At 63.2% G+C, this 10,167-nt stretch overlaps 1 protein-coding gene across 4 annotated transcripts in view; it reads right to left on the bottom strand.

Annotated features, from left to right (window-relative positions):
- The window catches only part of AXIN2 (axin 2), a 28,240-nt gene extending 18,458 nt beyond the window's left edge, over window positions 1-9,782 (bottom strand). The window contains exons 1-2 of one of the 4 annotated variants that reach the window (XM_070480122.1): window positions 9,574-9,782; window positions 6,157-7,083 (exon numbers count right to left, since the gene is read on the bottom strand). In XM_070480122.1, the coding sequence (XP_070336223.1) occupies window positions 6,157-6,971 (815 nt within the window). In that variant the 5' untranslated portion in view covers window positions 6,972-7,083; window positions 9,574-9,782. Of the gene's footprint in view, window positions 1-6,156; window positions 7,088-7,789; window positions 8,236-8,941; window positions 9,026-9,573 lie in introns of those variants that run through there. The other 3 variants (XM_070480119.1, XM_070480120.1, XM_070480123.1) reach the window with 3 other exon arrangements.
- Window positions 9,783-10,167: the final 385 nt, after the last annotated feature.

Here is a 10,167-nt window from a genome sequence, read left to right on the forward strand (position 1 = left end):
ACCCAGTCACTGTCAGGGCCCCCCAGGGGGTGGCGGAGCCCCAGGCAGGGGCACGTGCTGGGGGCCAGCCACGTGGAGCCCACATCAGGTCCTGGAGGAGCCGATGGCAGCAGAGATCCCCAATCTGCCGGTCTGAGCGAGGCTAGATCTCGGAGACATCAGGTGGTCGAGAAGCGACCAGGAAGTGCTCACGAGCAGCATGGCACGTGAGCCCACTGGACACCTTGGGCCAGGCCACTCTGACCAGCCCCAGATGCTCTGGCCTCGCTGTCCCACCTGTCGAGGGTGGGAGGCCTGGCCCCCTCCCTCCTCGCCCCGGATCCTCGGCGATGATGACAGGAGGCTGGTGGGATCCTCCATGACTTGGAACTGGTGCCCACGTCTCCAGTGTGGCGTTTCCAGACAGCCGGGCAAGAGAAGTAGGAGGAGGGGACCGCCCACGAGAGGCCCGAGGTCCTCCCAGAGCCGAGGCGGGCGGGGGCGGCTGGTGCCAGCACTGGCGAGGAGGCGCCCTCTGCAGTGTCTCCACCGCGGGTGGGGCAGGAGGGGAGTGGGCAGACGAGGCTCCCCTCTGGTCAGGGTGCTGCAGGGAGCGGGTGCGGGCAGGTGATGGGGCCACCCACGATGTTAAAGTGGCCCAAAGCCCCAACCTCCTGCACAGGCCCCTGCCTCAGAGCAGGATGGAGCTTCCCAGGGGGCTCAGTGGTGAAGAACCCACCTGCCAATGCAAGGGACCCAGGTTCGATCCCTGGGTCGGGAAGACCCCCTCAAGGAGGAAACTACAACCCACGCCAGGATTCTTGCCTGGGAAGCCCCGCGGACAGAGGAGCCTGGAGGGCTACATCCACGGGGTTTCTAAAGAGTCGGACACGACTGGGCGACTGAACAACACGGATGGAGGAGATGACGGTCCCCAGGGGCTCCGTCATGCAGAAACCAGGAAGCTCCCAGCCAGCTGGGTGTCCCGGGGTGTCACAGCCTCCGCGGACATGGGGTCCACCTAGAACAGTGTGCGGTTCAGACACGGCCGCTGGCCCGGGGCTGGAAACACCCTCCCAGGGCGCTGGTTACAGGGGGTCACGGTAACGCTCCAGAAAACCACGCACCAGCAAACACAAGGCGTTCTTGGGCGGTGTTTAGCATGACGACGGCACAGCGCTGGTGTTTCCCTCGCTAAGGCCTGTCCCGTGTGTAGCGGCGACGAGTCCCCTGAGAGCAGGGCCGGCCCGTCCGCCTCCTGGGGGCCCACCCCCCAGCACTGCCCGTCACGTGTGGCTTGTGGCAGAAGCTCACAGCTTTGCCCACACTCCCTTTTTTAAGGACCTAGGACACAGTGGGTTGCTGAACGGGTTTTTCATCTAAGAGGTGTAACACAGAGATCAAAAAGCCCAAACAGCCTTAAATAGCCTCTGTGCACCCTGCCCATCCCGTGTTGCTATCTTTGCGGTATTCACACATCCACAGCCCACCAGGTGAGGGCTGCGACAGCGTCTGCAGGGAGAGAGTGACTAAGAGACCCCCTCCTCCCCAGCAGAAAAAGGCGCCTCACTCAGACGCTGCGTGTGGACACAGCTCTGCACTCCCGGTCAGACACCGGGGCCCCAAAATAAACCGGGCTCCCTCCTTCCCAACATAGAGGGCTACTGTGCCACCAGCAATTAAAAGTGGAATATACTGCTCCTCGCTCAGTCCCTGCAGTAAAGTACAGGGATTTTCCTTCCATCATCACAAGACGGTCCAGAGGAAGGTGGCTGAGTCGTGGGGAGAGACACAGACTTGACTTTTTCTATTTTTTTAAGTACCCAGAACTTTGTCAAGACCGCCACAAAGTTTGGAGAAAATGAATTAGAACTGCTTTCTTGTGATCGCTTTTAAAAAAAAGAAAGAGACTCAACCAGGCTACAGGAATTGTGCCCAGATGCAGATTATTTCTTCAGGGCTGTGGTGCTCCCAGTTGCTGCAAGCCTCTTCGATCCCTCTGGAGAGCAGAGGCCGGGACAGCGCTTGTGTTGGGCACCCTCAGGCCCGCGGTTTCAGCGTGCACAGGGCTTCGGCAGTGGGGGGCACGGCCCCAGGCACCCTGCCCTGCACACCGCCGGCCTGGTCTTATATGTTATCTCCACGCAATCCCGGGGGCCCCCAACCCCAACTCCAGGGCCAGGCCCATATAGAGAGCAGAACAGACCTGGCCTTTGGGACCCCTTTCTGGAGCCCCTCTCAAACAACGCACCTTAAAAGGCATTGGCTTCTAAGGCTGTGCGTTTGAGGGCTCTTCTTTTCAGAAGCCCTCTGATGATTTCCCACGAAGTCCCGCCCAGACGCCCAGAAGGGGATGATCCTTCCTGCAGCATCTTCTAAGGGAGATGGGGGGGGGGGGCACGGGACGGGGTAGGGGGGCTGCGCATCAGCACAGCGCCCCCCCCTCGGCCGGCTCCCTGCACAGCCTTCTCGGGCATCATTTCTTCCATGATGTTGAAGCCAAGCTGGACTCCAGTGGCTTCGCATAGAAACAGGCCCCAAGAGCGATGGCTTCGAGGGGGACAGGAAGCTCTGGGAGCTGGCAGGGGACACCTGCTGGGCCCCCTGATGTACCGTGAGGCTGGGAACCAGTGACAGACAGGGGAGACCACCGAGAGGGTGTCCTAGCACCAGGCCAGCCCCCCCCACACACTGACATCCTCCAGGGAGGTAGGGATCATGTGTGCGTCTGTGTGCACACGCGTGTGTGTGCGTGTCCCTCCCCTGAGGATCCCGTCTCGTGTTCTATGAGTCTGTGTCTGACCCTTTGTGACCCCATGGACTGGGAACCTACCAGGCTCCTCTGTCCATGGGATTCTCCAGGCAAGAATACTGGAGTGGGTTGCCATGCCCTTCTCCAGGGGATCTTCGCAACCCAGGGATGGAACTCACATTTCCTGCACCGCAGGTGGGTTTTTTACCATCTGAGCCACCAGGGAAGCCCCTTTACATGAAACCCAACACCGAGTCAGTAAGAATGCAAACAGGCCATTAAAGTGAGGCTCCTCTGAGCACCGAAGGTAAACCAGGGCGTGGGGACCAGCTGGTACCCTTGGCATCCAGCTGCAAGCCTGCTCCTCAACAGCTGGTGACAGGGAGCCCTCAGCAGGACTCGGGCACTCTGTCTCCTCCATTTGACTAAAACGAGCTGGTCTGTAGGCCAGGGACCTGGCTTCTTGAGTGGAGGGAGGCAGACTTGAGCTGGAGGCACTCCCTACATCCCAGGAACCAGCCGGGAACTCGGACACAGTTCAACAAGTACAGAAGTCAGGGCGCGGGAGGGGACGCCTGCGCCCCGGGGCAGAGAGTGACGGGACACAGGGGTGAGGAGTCACCCCACAGCGGATTGTGAGAGAACACGTGGGAAACCCCGTAAGTCGGTGACCACTCAGAAAAGCAAGGCACGCCTGCTTAACAACAAAACCACCAACGGAAGCACTGGACGCGTCCCCAAACAGTGAAACAGCGTCAACCTGAGCCCCACATGCTGCTCGGCTAGCTCAGGAAGTCCATGAGCCCTAGGACAAGTTCTCTGCACAATAAAAAGCAGTCATTTGTGGCTCGACCACGTAGGGACCATAAAACTCCCCTGCTCAACCTGGAGGAGCTGAGGCTGGAAGCATGACGTCTACTCACGAGTCACGGAGTCTCTTCTCCCCTCCCCACTTTTCCTGTGATCATAAAACTGCAGCCCACTGAGTTCCTGGGCCATGGCAACCCCTTTGCCTGCCTGCTTGTAGACCTCACAAGGCCCTATTCTAACAAGTCGCTTCTTATCTGTCACAGTGCATCTGAGTTTTCTGCACTGAGACACAAAGCACCAGGGTACTGGAGCTCCTCAGAGCCCCCGAGAGGGCACCAGACTGTTTCAAAGCTTCGCAGTGAGCGCCGGCTAGGACACAAGGCTCCCTTTTTGAGAGTGAGATCTGAACCTGGGTGCCCTTTTCACACAGCCAACAGTGAGCATGATCAAATCAAGCTAATTATAATGCCTTATGTCTGTTCAAACCACGCCCCTTTACAAAGGACTTCCCTGTTCATTATTCTGATCCTAACAGCAACCTGTGACATCAGCAGAAGGGACAGTGTCCTCTCATCTGCAGGACACATGGGCTTCAGCAAGACTTCAGCCCAGGTGGGAAGAGGTGGACAGGGCTGCACCTCAGGCCTTTGAATAGCTCGGGGCAGCTCCTAACACACCACAGGCACCCTTGAGTATCTTGCACGTTTTAAAAAACAAAAAATAGAGTACTGGGGTAGGTCTTAATTTCTCTCTGACAATGCCCAGGTAAGACATATGCAGGCCAGGTAAGATACCCTCCTCAGAACCCAACAGGGGGACAAAGTCAGGCAGGAATCTAGTAGGAAACCCAGGGGGCCAATGAAAAGGTGTCATTTACATATAAACAACGCCCACCAATCCCAACCAAAGAGGAACTGATGAAACACAAAGGAGGATGCTCGGCCTGCAGACACCCCCTTAAATCTGAATCCTGGTTAGAAACAGCCAAGGTGGGCCGGGAGGGGGCGGAGTCCCGACTGCCCACCCACAAAGGGGAGGGGCCCAGGAGGGGCCCGCCCCGGAGCCCGACCGGCTCCAAAACCAGCCAAGGCGCAGTTTACAGAGGTGGCGCTCTGGGCCCTGACCCCGGGACGGGGGTGGTACACAGAAGCCCCACCGCCTCTAGGCCCCCGAAGAAGCCGCCTGACCACAGGCCTTAAGTGGCCTCGGCGACCGCTGCCAGTCTGCAGGGCACGGAGGCCAGCGGGGCTTTCCCCAAGTGCCCGCATAACTAAACGGGCAGGGGTGGCAGGTGGCCTGGAGCTGCCAGCCCCAGAAGTCAGAGCCAGCATCTTTCTCCAAACAGCCCGAAAGCATAGCTTAAAGATGCTGAAACAACTCGGTTCCGATGATCCTTGGAGCAAGGGGACTGCACAAGCCAGTCTCACCGAAGGCGGTGGTGGACCAGATGTCCGCCCCGAGGCCGGCGGGCAGGGCCGCAGGAGCGCCCCCTGGCGGTGCCAGCGCCACCCTTCCCTCCTAGCACGGCCGCCCCGGGACCACCAGCTTCCCGGCTCAGAGCGGGCTCCCCGCCCCTCGGCGGCAGGCCGGACCCCACAGAGAAAGGCGACCTCCAGAGACAGCCGCCAGGTCGCGCGCCCCTTCCCACAGGGTCAGTGAGATAAGCTTCTCCAAGAGCAGCCCAGCGACCGGCCCCTCCCCCGCATGCCATCAGCAACAACCTGAAACTCAGAGGCTCATTCTCTTTGGATATTTGGAAGGGGAGAGAGAGAAACAGAAAAACTCATTCCAACAGGAGGTCTGAAGTTGCCTCCAAAGGTCAAGAATCTTAAGACTTGGCGGTTCTATAAAGAACTGCTTGTCCTCCAAGCCTCCAAGAGAGAAGGCAGTCCAGGGCCCAAGTCCTCTCCGGCCAGAACCTCCTCTCCATCAGCAGTGACCAACACAGGCACCCCCCCCACCCCGGGGTCTGCCCCCAGGGCAGCAAGGACGCAAGACCTAGAATAACCCACCAGCAGATTCTGAAAAGCACAGGACCCTTCACTGCGGAGGCACAGGACCCTGCCTCCTCTGGAGGATTCCTCGCAGGGTTCACGTCTCGTTCCATAAAGAACCACAAGCCCAGTTGTTAAGCCCGCTGCTGGCTCTTAACATAAAAGTTCAAACGATCCCACTTACCCCGTGGTCAGTGGGCACACACACTACTGCCTGGGCCTCCGGCTCAGCCCAGCGGGCACGGCGGCCCCATTCACTCCTCGCCACTGAGTGACCCCTGCCGAAACCAGCGCTGAGTGTCTGTGACCAACTGACTCTCCCTCTCTCGCTACCCCTCCAAGACTGGTGCAGGATAATAAGGGACCACACTGAGGCACACTGCCTGCCACTGTCTGCAGCTGGCGCTGGGAGACTCCGGGTATTTAGCTGTGCGTGCGCCCCTCTCCCCTCCTTTCAACAACAGAAAGCCAGATCAAAGGGTTCGTGGCCAGCGGTCCGAGCGCAAGACAGACCTCTGCCAGCCTCAGCAGCACATCTGAGCATCCATCCATCCACCCTCCCTAACTCAAAACATCTGCAGAGCCCACCTCATTCCCCGCCCCCCTCCCCCGCTGGCTTACCTGTATCCGCTTTCAACGGTGTCCATGGCCCGCGCGCTGGCTGTGGCCCTCAGGGTCTTGCTGGACAAGCCCACCACAGTGGGGGGAAGTTTGCACTTGAAGTCAGCACAAGTCCACTCCTCCTCTTCGTTCAAGGTGGGGAGGTAGCCACACACGAGCCTGAGGCTCCCCAGGCCCCCGTGACTCAGGTAAGCTGGGTTCTCGCCCCCGCTCCTCACGTACTCGAGGTATATGTCCGAAGTCAGAAACATCTGGTAGGCATTCTCCTCCATCACAGCCTGGACCTCGGTCTGGGCCTGGTCAAACATCACCGAGTCGAACTGCTGCTTCTTGATGCTGTCCCGAATGTACGTCTTGGTGGCAGGTTTCAGCTGCTTGGAGACGATGCTGTTGTTCTCAATGTACCTTTTGTAGATCGCTTTGGCTACTCGTAAAGTTTTGGCATCCTTCAGGTTCATCTGCCGGAATCCATTGCAGGCGAACCAGAAGTCTAAAGTATCCACGCATTTCTCCCGCTCCAGGAAAGTCCGGAAGAGATAAGCACCGTCCTGATCGCCCAGCAAGGAGTGCAGAGACTTGGTCCACCTGGTCAGCGGGGAGTCCGGGGACGCCCGGCCCTCCGGCTCCCCCAGCCCGCCCTCATTCCGCCGGGCGCTGGGGGAGACGGGCGGGGCCTTGGCGGCCTGGCCCTTTCCCACGCCCGGCTGGCACGGTGGGGTCTCCCCTTCTTCCCCGGGCACTGGGGGCCGCGGGGCATCCTCGCGGAAGCTGCTGCTGGGATCTGGGAGCCGAGGCAGTAACACAGCGCTGCTCATGGCGAGTGCCTTCTTCTCGCTGAGTTTAGGAATTTGTTTCTTCCTCCAGTTCCTCTCAGCAATCAGCGTGGTCTCTTTCTCTCTCAAGTCAGCAGGGACTCATCTGAGCCTCCTTTCTGGGAAGAAAAGGAAGGGGGGAGGCAGAGGGAGAGAAAAGGGTATTGATATAATCAAAACCAGATCTACCCAACATCAAAGCAAGAAAGTAAACAGGCTTTTCAACTCCTCAAATTCAAATCAAGCAACCCAGCTATCTGCGAGGTGCTCATCTAAAGTATCAGACGCTGCTTTTTCAAAGGCGAAATCTGAGCTCCCTGCACGCTTGGGGGCGGAGGGGGGGCGGGGAAGGGGCGCGGGGAGGGTGGGAGGTGGGGCAGAGGGCCCGGGAGGTGGAAGACACCGGCTTCCAAAACCCCACCCGGCCCGGCAGGGCAGCCCGGCGCGCCCCTCCCCTCACTGGGACAGCATCCACTCCAAAGACGCGCGCCCCGAGCCGCCGGGCGGTGTGCAGGTGAAACCAATTTCGGTGAATTTCCCCACTCGGCTCTCCGCACAGATAACTCGAGCTCCAAACGTGCCCTTCCCCGGCATCTGGTTCCCATCCCCCCACCTACCCCTTCCCACTCCTTAAAAATTCAGAAGAGCCTCAACCGAGCAAGCAGCCCGCCCAGCACAGGGCGGGATGGGCTCCCGGACTCCCAGCTGGAACCCCCCCCCCACCCAGATGGAAACGTTCGCTGCGCCCCGCCTCCCGCCAAGATTCCGGCTCAGTCTACACCTCGGTCTTCCCGGTTCCCCGAAACCAGAAATCCACTCACTCAGACAAGGCTTTGATCTCCCAACTTTGCCAGAGAGCGGAGAAGCCTCAGGACTCGCCGCCCCCTGCCCCCCGCCTCCCCGGAGCCGCAAACCCTACAAAACCGGATCAGAAACCGTCTCACGCTACCATCGCCTGTGCCAAGAATCCCAAACTCTGCTGACCTCAAGCCTCTTTTTTCCACAAGCAAAAAGTCTTATCTAACCAATAAACCAGCCGCTCACCCCAGCATGGGAAGGATCAAACTCGGGAGAGCGGAGGGGAGGGCTGGAGGGGGGGCGGGGCGCGACCCCGAACCGGAGGCCGGGGGCCCTGGGTCCGGGGTGGGCGCGCGTGGGCCCCGCGCGAGGCCTCAGGCCGCCGGTAGCGCCGCGCTGCCCGGGCGGAGGGGAGGGGGGCGGCCCCGTTACCTGAAGACGAAGGGGGCCCGAGGCCCAGCTCTCATCGCTGTCGAGCCCCCCCCCCCCCCCCCCCCGCCCCGGGCTCGACCCCGGGCCCCGGTCCACCCCGACCGTCCGGAGCTCCGGGAGGCGCTCGCAGCCACGAGTCCGGGCGCGGGTCGGAGGCGCCCGCAGAGAAGCCCGGAACGCGGCGGCCGGTCTAGCAATGGCGACGCGGAGGCTCGGCCTCTCCGCACGAGAGGCCGGGTCGCGGGGCCGGCGGCAAGAGGGACGCGGGGAACGCAGGCGCCCCAGACTCGGGTCGCTCCGGCGCGCAGACTGAGCCTCGGCCGGCGATCAGGGCCCCTCTGCGCGGACCGGGGGCTGGAGGGGAGGAGGGGAGGGGAGGAGAGAGCGGCGGGAGGGGGCGGGGGAGGGGAGGGGGCGCAGCCGCCCTTTCATCCCACCTCCCAAAGGCCCCCCGGCGCACTCTCGCACCCCGATTCCTACCCAGCGCCGCCCCGGCGCGGGGCCCCCGGGGAAGGGGGGGGGTCTGCCCCCGCTCCGCCCCCGCCGCGGCCGCCGATCGCTCGAGTCTCTCCGCCTGGCCCCCGCCACCCGGGGCGAGCCCCCCGGAGCGCCGGGCGCCGCGCCCGCCACCCCTCTGCGCGCCCGCCCGGAGCGCGCCCCGAAATAGCCGGCCTGCCCACTTCAAAGGGCCGCTCGGCACATCAAAGCGCGCGGGCCGCCCGCCGCCGCGGCCTCGCACTCACCAGGGGTCCGCGCGCGCGCTCCGCGCCCAGACCTCGCGGGCGCCCCGGGCAGGGCCCCGGCCCCGGCCCCGGCCTCCGGATCGGCTAGCCGCCGCGGCCCCAGGCCCCCCCGGGCCGGACCCGGCGTCGGGGAGCATGGGGAGGCGCGCGGCCGGGGAGGGAGTGCGGGGAGCCCGGCGGCGAGGGAGGCGGCGGCGGCGCGCCCGGCCGCCCCGCGTCTGCGGAAGATCCGAGTGGGCCTCGCCCAGCCGCGGCCGCCCCAGCCCCCCGGCCCCGCCGGCCGGGCTTTCGACGCGGGCGCCGCTTCCAGCAGCCGCTCCGCGCACCCCACGTCCTCCCGGCGCTTCCAACAAAAACTGCGCCGCGGACCTCACTGTGCACTTCAAAGGCGCGGGCCGGCGCACGGTCCTGAAAGGGAGGTAAGCGCCCGGCGCGCCCGCCCCGCCACCGGGCCCCCGCCGCCCCTCTGCCCGCCCGGCCAGCTCGCGGCCCCCTCCCCGGCCCTCCCCGACCCCGGCCGGGCCGGAGCTCCTCCCGCCCCCGGCGCCCGCGACGCGGCCGGGCGCGCCCTCGGCCCCGGCCCGGGGGGCCCGCGGGGCAGCCGCTCGGCCGAGACCGCGCCTCCGCCCCACCTTTCAGAGCGCAGCCGGCGGCGGAGGAGCCGGGCGCCCGGGGCTCCGGGCGGCCCCGCGATCCATGGCTGCGAGCGCTTCTCTTCACTTCCCGGCGCCCGGCGGTACCGAGTTGCCAGGACCTGATCAAAGCGCCGCCGGCCCCGCGCGCCCGCCCCGCCGCCCTGATCCCGCCGCGCCAATCCCCGCCGCGCTCGGCCGGCCCGCGCCGCCCGCCTTAAAGGGGCCGCGCCCGGCCCGCCCCGCCGGGCCCCCGCGGCCGTCCGCGCCCGGCCCGAGTTCTGGTTCCGCCTCTCAAGTGCTCTGGCCTTTTTGCTCCGGCTTCCTCCGCGAGCCTGTCCCCGTCCTCCCCAGCTCGGGAAAGCAACAGTTTATTGTAGCATCCTGGCCATTCTGAGAACTGCAAGCAGGCAGATTTTTTTTTTCCCTATCATCAAACACTTTTCTACCTCTGTTCAAGTTTCCCTGGGAATTTGGGCTTAGAGGAGCTTGTTTAAAAAAAAAAAAAAAAAGAGTGCTAGAGCAGAGGTGGACGACTAAGTGTCACAGGAGGAACGCGCAGGCCTGCGCCAGAAGTCGCGCGTGCTTGTGTTA

The sequence above is a fragment of the Odocoileus virginianus genome, chromosome 17 (genome assembly GCF_023699985.2).
Source record: "Odocoileus virginianus isolate 20LAN1187 ecotype Illinois chromosome 17, Ovbor_1.2, whole genome shotgun sequence".
Lineage (NCBI taxonomy): Eukaryota > Metazoa > Chordata > Mammalia > Artiodactyla > Cervidae > Odocoileus > Odocoileus virginianus.